Raw genomic sequence first — 9,624 nt, forward strand, 5'->3', positions numbered from 1 at the left:
CGCTAAATTTAATTGTTACCATCTCTCCACAAAAGTATTTTAAAATATTCATTAAAAATAAATAAATAAATCTTATATACACTAACACTATATATGCGATCATCATTGGATTCAAGACATGTGTGCAAAAGTTGGAATTTAATTTCAAATTTTACATAATTGTCATTCAGTAAAAACTGACAGTATGTACACTATTATTGTAATAAAAATTAATCTAATTTAAGCACTCACATACAACTTGTTGCAAATTATAGTTGACAATTTTCGTAATTCGTCTTTGAGAGTCCTATTTACATTATAATTTCAGCACAGTGCAGTTTGGACGCTCAACGACAAGAAAATGTCCTGGTAAATTCCGCAAAATGTTCGAGGAATACAGGTAATGTATCAGGAGTTGGGAAATCATCCAATTTTGCAAAAGTTGAGGATAAGATAGCTTGTCAATAAGTGTGGTTACTAAAAGAAGAACATCCTGAGTGGGTTGCCAAACAAGAAAAGAAGACTCGTGACAGTTGTATCTGTGATCCCAGAAGGGATTCCGAAGTCCAAGCTGTGCAATGCGCGAACTGGGCTTTCGTTGTCAACACTTTCCGTAGCAGAAATGCAATTTGCAAGAAATCACTTGCGCCCGTGCATTTCCAAACAATATTTCGGGGCATCTCATTTTCTTGAGAAAACTACACAAGATTATCCTGTTCCAATCTCAAGTATGATAGTGAAACTACAACCGGGCTAGAAAAGGAAAAGCTCTCTTCCAGGTCACGAGCAAACCAGAGGATAGCGTAAACGACACTTCATTCACCTGGCCTACGATTTCGACGCATCTAATTGGCTTTTATCCGATATTGCTAATATTTCCTCTTTTACTTCTAACCGTATACTGCTGAGTTTCAAAAACATTATTAGACATTACTTACACAGAACAAATGCAAGAATACATTATGTCAAGTAGGTAATCAAGGTCAATTTGCAAAATTTCAGTTACAGTTTCAAATTCCCAAAGATACAGCACTTGTACAAATTATGAATTAGTTGAAATTTAGCAGCCGGACCACCCCAAAGCGAGTCAATAATGTCTTTCCATAACTGAGATATCTAAGCATCCATAAAAAACACAAAGTTGATCGTGAAGGCAAAGCAAGCAGCTGCGATCCCATTATAGGACACCACAGGCCAATTGTTCAACTGCCGGAGGACCACTTCAGTAACGCAACAGCGGAAGAAGCTTACACTTCCCATCTCAACATTCCACTTCTTCCAGTTGCCAGCTCAGGTTCCTCATCAGGCAATCATTGTCTTCCACTAGCCAGTTCCTCCAATATATTTGAGATACAAGGCAAGAACTCAACGTCAAAATCAAAGAATACTTGCACAGCCACATAATCTGTCACTGAGTGTAGTCATATGATGATATCGAGTCGTTGTTCAGCTTCCTGTTCTCAAGAAGGGGAGAGTTTCTGTAAGCCACAATTAAGGCTGCCTTGCAAGTAAAAACGTTAAAGGCTAACCAAATTTGTGGACAGAGGTGACAACCATCTGGAATGCCTTTTCGCTACATAAATCAGCATCCAGGTCAATCTTCATGCATATCATTTCCTTGTGGAAATTCTTAACTATATTACATCTTAGGCAACAAAAAGATCAGGTACTATTACGACTTCAAAAAAACCCAAAAATAAACCATATGGAATAGTTATACTGGTAGACACGGATGTAAAGAGGTACTGCAACCACCAAACCAATCCACCTACTTCACTTACCCACCTTAATCTGTAGGTTTCTCATCCCCACACTCACCTTGTCAATGGTAGGCTCACTTTTCACCTCATTTTTTGTCAGATTTTCCATATTTAGCCATGGGTGTTGTAGACACTGCTGAGCAGTTGGTCTCTTCTCTGGTTCAAAATCAAAAAGAGGACAAAGGAACTCTGCAAACTTTTTAGCATCTGTCTCAGAAAATTTGTACTTATCAACAAGTAATCGATCAAGTGGCCAGTATTTTAGCCTTCGGATTCTCTTTAAATCTCCATATCTATCAAAGTAATCCTTGGACCGAGCCCCACCAGTGGCAATCTGTCTCAAGAATAAATTTGGAACAGAAAATAAAATCAGAAATTAGATTTCTTTATCAATGGTTTTCACCAAGAGAGAGGAGGCAGTATATATACTCACCTTCCTAGGCATCTTACCAAGGAGTTCCATCATCAAAGCAAGATGATCCTGCATGCAAAATAAACAATAAAAATGCAGACTCAGATGATAAATCAATAGTGAAGATATACTGCAATGTTAGCTTAAAATAAAGGAGATTTGAAAGTGGTGAGAAATCACTGGATAATCGTTGGGCTCCTAGTGGTAATGTGCAAGTCAGCAGATTTAACCTTTGGCATTACTAAAAGCATCGAGGTGTTTACCTCTAAATTAGCTTGAGTTTTAAAAATATGTACTGAGAATTTTTCTTAAAAAGCAGAAAAAACAACCAAGATCAAGACCATAGGTTATCCATGACAAGATGTTTTTATTAACAAAAAAACCCATTGAACTATCAATATGGCTTTCGTGTAGAAGCAAACTTTCATCCTTTGTTCTCATTTTCTCTTTGCCTCTAAATTGCCTCTAAAGAAATCCAAGAAACTTAACACCTCACATGCAGGCAGGAAGAAAACTTTTAAATTATTGGATTATGTAACAAGACAACGCATGAAGTCAAAATATTTCCACTACCTCATCATCACTGTAACCTTGTCCTTCTTTTGGAGTAAACAGCATTTCACCAGTAGCAAGCTCAACAGCAGTACAAGCGAATGACCACATGTCAGCAGAAAAAGAATATCCTGATCTAAGTATGACTTCTGGAGCTCTGTACTGTCTAGTTTGAATTTCTTCGGCAAATTGCTTATCCGACCAACATGCGTTTCCAAAATCCACGACCTTACATCTGACATCGATTCCATCCAGGGATCTATCTGGCTTGGGGGTTGTTCCTACCCCACCCATTGAAGCCCTTCTTTCTGATATCCTAGCCACTGCTCTTCTTGCCCTTTGTTTGAGCTTCTTCTCAACAAGATTTATTGCTGCACCACCATTTTGGTTCCCCTCTGGCCTTTCAAGAATGGGTGTCATTCCTGATTTAACTGGGTCTTTGGAAGGATTAATGGTAGAACACAGGAGAATATTTTCAGGCTTTAAATCTGTATGTATAATTCCAAGCTCCCTATGAAGGTAATCAAGTCCAGTCAAAATGCATTTGCATATTTCCCGAACCTTATTCAACTCAAGGCCTTTGTAGCGGTTATATTTGATCAGCCGCAGCAAGCTATCACCGAGAAATTCCAGGACCATGCATAAATGCTGTCCATTTGGGCCTGCGTGCTTAAAGTGGTCTACTAAGCGTATGACATATTTGCTATTAGAGGCATCACCATCAGCAATAGCAGAAAGAATTTCAATTTCGTGGAGCGCAGCTTGAGCAAATTGTGGAGCACTTTTTTGGATCTTCAGAGCAACATATCTCTGTATAAGGATGGAAAAAATGAAAAACAATGATCAGCACCAGAAAAGCATCCAGCCTGATATAAATAGGACACTTTAGACATAGACAAGTGAATTTACCAAAAGTTTATCTAAAACATACCATTATGCAAGGCAAGTTGAAATGGTTCAGAGCTCCTCAACATATACACATTGTGCATTACCTCAAAAATAGAAACTAACAGGCTGCCGACTAATGACAATATTGACATTATTATTCTTTCATCATTTGTCCATTTTAGCTAAGACTGACAAGAAACTGAATTTGCAAACCACTTTAATCCAATTAAAAACTTGTTATCAAGAATTCAGGCATCAGCACCAAAACTGCTTCACGATGCCTATTTACATCACTATATTTAGTTTAAATCCTCAGCAACCAGTGGTCGTGATAAATGCTAGAAAACAATTTCAAATGATCATCAAACATATTTGGGGAAGGGGGAAGGGGGGAGGGGGGAGCTTTTAGTCCGCAACCACAAGCACCAGTAACTTCGTACGTAATTCAAAGCTATTCCAACTGCTAAGGACCTCTAAGCTCACATTTCCAAATCCAAGAAGAAATTAGCGCAGATATTAAGCATTTAAGCCGCATCACAGGTGAAACACCGACACAGCATGCATTGAAATCTTCAGTGAAGCTTAAGAAATGATACTACTAATACCTTTGTACCTAATTTAGATACGGCTGCCTGCCAGACGAATTTAAAATATTTAAAACAAAATAAAAGAACTAGAATCCAGCTCTCTGATCAAATGATTAATAAGGAAAAGGAAAAAATTCGATAACATTATCATATAAGCACCTGATCATTTCAAATAATAAATTCATAGCATATTTCCGAATTTGGCAGCAAACACAAAGATTCCGAATCAAATCAGTCCACAATAATTCTAAAAAAAAATTACTTTCATAACTGCAGCAGCATACACGGTGATCTCCATTTAAATAATTCTAATGTCATTCAGTTTATGAATTAAAAACTACAGTATGCAAATTAAGTCAAGAATTAAACGGAAAACGTACAGATGATCGAGTATCATAAGCCAGCCAAACGGTGGAGAACTGTCCCCAGCCGAGTTTACGCTGAGCGATGTATCGTCCACCGGCGAACGAATCGCCGACTCGCACCGCGTGGTATCCACCTTTTCTGTAAGAGTCAATTCCCTCATCCTCATCCTCCGACGCCGACGACGAAGAACAGGACATGATTGATCGATGTATATAATTTACTGCAAAAGCCGATCTCTCCAGAAATTGATCTTCTTCGCCTTCTTATCTCCAAATTACAGCAGAAATGAAGCTGAAGCAAGCTAAAAATCAGAAAATAATTTAGAACGGAATGAAAGACTTGAAAAAAAAAGTGGGAGAGATATATTCAGAGGAAACTGAAAAGAAGGAAAAGAACTGATTTATGTTGCTTTGCGAGTTAACTGTTTAGTATGGCATGTGGCCTTCAACACAAGGCTTCTCCTGTTTTTGCTCTTGTTTTTTCTCTCTTTTTTCCCCATTTTTCTAATATATATTTTTTATTTTTATAATTTTTAGTGGAACTAAATCAGGGTGAAGGGGTTGAATTTGCTTTCCGACTTTACCCATTTTGGGTTAATGTGGGAAGTCTACTTTTTATGGTCCTTGCATCTACGATTGTAAAATACTTCTATCTACTCAAGTCATACACCCATATATTTTTACGATGGATTATTTATAGACATGAAAATTGGACTTGGCTCAACTAATTTTTTGGATCTGATTTTGGCTTTTGATTTTTAAAAATCTCAACTCCTTTTAGAAATCTGATTTTAGATTTTTGTTGGTCCAAAAAAAACTAAAAGTCATAATCAGGTTTGGGTTGTGTTTATGGTTCTAATTCTAGATTATTTTCTTGTGTAAATAAAAATACCCTCACAATTTTAGTATAATCACTAAAGTGTCTACAAGTCAGATAATCTCTCATTCCTCCAGTACTAATCCCAATCTCTTTTATATTAATCCAATTCTCGTGTATGTTTGATGGCGGAATAAAGAAGGTGTATTAGTTGGGGTGGAGCGATCGATGGGGAAGATGTTGATATGCCTTAGCCAACCGCCATCTGCTTTAATTAAATAGGGAAAACAAATGATTAAGGTGGATACTATACCATTAATTAATGATAATCTATGTATGCTGAAGACACAGAAGAGCGAATTCAAATACAAAATTTTGTTGCACGCAACGAATAAAAGATTGTTGATGTGGAGTTTGTGCCTTTAGCTCTTTCCCCCCCCCCCCCCCTTTTTTTTTCTAGGTAACATTTTTTTTTCCTAACGAAGTGGATGTTCGGGTCAATCCTTACAGGATCCGATTAATCCCACTCCGATCCGGAAAAAGAGGCCCCATCCCTCGAATACAATAATCACAGAATTCGGACCCTTACAGGCACTGGACACCAGTTCCTAAAGAGACTTGCTGAGACCAACCGAGTTATCCACGAAGGACAGACAATTTGGTGGGAGACAAGGATTGAACCCCTGACATCCCACCCCATCAGGAGAGGTGGTGGCTACTAAATTCAAGCAGGAGAGGCAAGGTTTTTTTTTTTTTTTTTCTAGGTAGCATGGATTGATATCTTTTGAGATTCGAGATTTTACCAGTACAGTCACTTCTACCCCGTATTTCATAGGTTCGTGCATTTGCGGTATTTGACAGACGACACTTGTGTAATGGAGCCTAATTCTGTCGTGTTAAAATTTGGCTTGATCCATTAATCATTTCTAATAATTGTGTTGAGGTTGATTGCACTTTTTCTGCGGCCAATTAATTTGTTTTTAATATGTTTATGCTTGTTGAAGCAAGTTGAACCCAACTTCGATATTTAATGACTAAGGTGAACCTTGACCGGAATTAGTTGGATTAGTTCAAGAACCAACCCTTAATTAGCATTTAATGTATAGTCTCCGCTTGAGTCAAGTGTCAAATAAAAGATCCCGTTTAGATTATTATCTTTAACATTTTTTTATAAAAAAAATATTATAACGATTTGATGTATATAAGATAAAAAATATTAATTTTTTTCTCAAAAAATAGCAATTCAAATATCCAACATCATCCTTGACTGCATTAAATAACAAACAAAGAAATAACTTTAAAGGCCAATTGCAGACTAGGACAGGAGATTATTTGCTCAAATTTATTTGCTTACATCATTGTTACAATTTTCAATACACCTTTTTATCTTCCCAATTACCTTTTTATCTCATATATATCACATCACAAAAAGTGTTACAATAAAAAATATCTCAAATAATTTACAATTCAAACACACTCTAGAGGTTTGTTTGGATAGGAAGTTATTTGAAATGTTTATTTGATTTGGAAAGTAAGTTATTTGAAATAATTACTGTAGCACTTTTTTTACGATTTAATATATGTGAGATAAAAAAAATGACTGGAAATTGTGTATATGATGCAAATAAAACAAAATCTGAAATTTTTATTTGAAAATCTTGCAATCCAAACAAACCCAAGAGTGTGACTCCCGATATTTAAAGGTCATGATAAATCCTCGGTAATTATATTGAACCGTCTAAAACTATTTGTCCATTTAAGCCACTCACCCCAAGGGGAGGGGGAGTGAACAATTAGCTGTTCAATTATACCAGAACAATATAACACCTTCTGTAGTCCATCGTAAATTGTTTGTATAATATTATAGCAAATATGTTAAAATTAATTATTATTTACGTGAATTCTATATATAATTATGCGTATCAAAACTTCGTAAAGTTGTTATATTCATTCTTACATTTAAAAATTTTGAGCCATCATTGAATTTGTTTGAATTTTAGTTTAATTTTTATTTACTTGTATCATTAACATACTTTTAATTATCTGTTTTATTTCACGTATATTATGTCAAAAAAGTGCTATAATATATATATTTTTTAAAGTTATATCCAATAATCTACTATCCAAATTATTGTTTGGAACTAGCCCTTTGTTCTCATCCTAAAAAGGGCGCAGCGTTGCAATGATTAACATTTTGTATTTCGAGTCATGAAGGTCAAGTCACAGATAGCGTTGAAGCTGAAGTGTATAGCTTTTACATGGCCAGAGCGGTCCTGAGCTTTTACACTTGGGGCCTTGAGCCATAATGACGATTGGAAACGTGTTACTTGGATAAAGTTTAAGAATAATTTAAAGCTCATCTTGTTCATATCAGTGATAAATAGTCCAGGTAAGGCAGTTTTGGAGTAGTTAGTGCTAAGGATTTTTTTAATAACTGCTGTTGTGTGGCTTAATCTATTGCTCTCATCCTTTATCAACCTATACTTTATGCAAAAGAAAGAAAAAGAACAACGATAGTGGGCATAGTTATGCACTAATTGCTAAAGGGGAACTTCTCAAGCTTGATACCACTGTGGCATTACTAAGAAGAAAATGCCATATTCTTATGCTACAAATACACTCTGTTTGGATTAGGTTTTATATATACACTACTAGTTTTTCAGATATAAATCCAGAATAACACTTCTAAATGTATCTCAAAAACACCTGAATACATCAATCAAAGATACTAAAAAATAATAATTAGAAAAAATTACGATTCATTTTTTTCCTCTATTACCATTCCTACTTCTGTCACCGCCGCTATCACCATCCCTCTTTCCATTCTTCACCTGTCCATTTTCCCTCTCCTTCTCCCCGCCACCTCCACATTTGTTTGATCTATCTGTCAAATCAAAGGACAAAAAAAAAAAAAAAAGACTTAAATAGTGATTTGTTTCTCTCTTTCATCATTTTTTTATTTTATTTTTTTACCTTTTCATATATCTCTACACCTTTCTCATTCCAACTATCAGATTCAGAATTCAAAATTTGAACTTGACAATAAGAACAACTCTAAAAACCCTCCTTGATGAGAAGAACTCTTCCATCTTTTTATTGTGGGTAAAAAACAAAAAAATCCCCTGTGGTTAGTCTAATACACAGAAAAGTCCCCCATGGTTTCAAAATATACAACACGACCCCTCATGCTTTGAACTAAATTGTAAAGGTGACAAAATCCGTTAAACTTAACGGAAATGGACGAAATGACCAATATGCACTGATATAATTAAGCAAAAGACAGCTAAAAAAAATCATTTGTTTTATTCTCTAAGTAGAGAGAATTGAGGGTTAAGGGGTAGAATAGGTATATTTGATAAAAATTAGGCATAAAAAATTTTTTTTAGGTTCCGTTAAGTTTAACGGATTCCGTCACCTTTATAATTTAATTCAAAATATGAGGTATTGTATTGTATATTTTGAAATTATAGGGGGTTTTTCTGTGTATTAGGTTTATCACAGGGAGCATTTTTGTTTTTTACCCTTTTATTGTAATCTCACAATTGAGAATTTCTTGTCTCATTAATTTTTTAACCATTACTCTCGACTCATCTGACATGGGCTGATCTTGTGCAAGTTGGACTATAGAAGACAATTCGAGCAATAGTCCAAACGATAAACAAGTCCAGTCCACGACATGGCGCTACGGACAATACTGAACCAGACCATTTTCTTTTTAACTCCCACCAAAAGAACCATCGTCCCAAAATTTTGCTAAATAATAGTATGCAAAACCATCCCTCCCAATCACTTTTGGCAATTTTATCAGTCGAATTTGACACTTTTGCCAATCACTTTTGGCAATTTATCATTAAAAGAGATTTTAGGTGTTAATTTTTGAAAATACGTGATTAATTTGAAAAATTATTTAAGGGATTCAATATTTGTGATTGTGCGTATTCCAATGATTTATTAAGTGTAATTTAATTGTATTAACTAGTGCTCACTAGAAAAAATTATTTCCTTTTTATGTCTTTTTTTTTCAATATTGAAGTAGTAGGTAGTACCCCTTCTTTAATCAAAATTAATTGTCTAATAAAACCAAGGAGCGTATTTGGAATTTTGGATAGACAATTTTTTGGAGAAACTTTTTTAGTTGCGAAATTAAGTCGATTCATAATTATTTTTAAGATTTTTAATCATTTTATCTCATACAAAATTTTCATTCCCACCACTCTCTTGCTAAAAAAACTGATATAAATTACATTTTTTCAATCCCACTTAT

At 35.1% G+C, this 9,624-nt stretch overlaps 1 protein-coding gene across 1 annotated transcript; it reads right to left on the reverse strand.

The window, feature by feature from the left end:
• Positions 1 to 913: 913 nt before the first annotated feature.
• Positions 914 to 5,051, reverse strand: LOC113699158 (uncharacterized). The gene is made up of 4 exons (XM_027219300.2): positions 4,559 to 5,051; positions 2,725 to 3,513; positions 2,173 to 2,220; positions 914 to 2,073 (listed from the first exon to the last, which is right to left on the reverse strand). The coding sequence occupies exons 1-4, from the start codon at positions 4,739 to 4,741 to the stop codon at positions 1,753 to 1,755; spliced, it is 1,341 nt and encodes a 446-aa protein (XP_027075101.1). The 5' UTR covers positions 4,742 to 5,051; the 3' UTR covers positions 914 to 1,752.
• Positions 5,052 to 9,624: the final 4,573 nt, after the last annotated feature.

This window comes from Coffea arabica, chromosome 7c (assembly GCF_036785885.1).
Source record: "Coffea arabica cultivar ET-39 chromosome 7c, Coffea Arabica ET-39 HiFi, whole genome shotgun sequence".
Taxonomy (NCBI): domain Eukaryota; kingdom Viridiplantae; phylum Streptophyta; class Magnoliopsida; order Gentianales; family Rubiaceae; genus Coffea; species Coffea arabica.

Excerpts from the sequence above, each read along its gene's own strand:
- LOC113699158 (XM_027219300.2), bottom strand. The coding sequence starts at position 4,741 with ATGTCCTGTTCTTCGTCGTCGGCGTCGGAGGATGAGGATGAGGGAATT. Across the intron at positions 3,514-4,558 it reads CTTATGATACTCGATCATCT|AGATATGTTGCTCTGAAGAT; the intron begins GTACGTTTTCCG and ends ATCCTTATACAG. Across the intron at positions 2,221-2,724 it reads AAGGTTACAGTGATGATGAG|GATCATCTTGCTTTGATGAT; the intron begins GTAGTGGAAATA and ends TTTTGCATGCAG.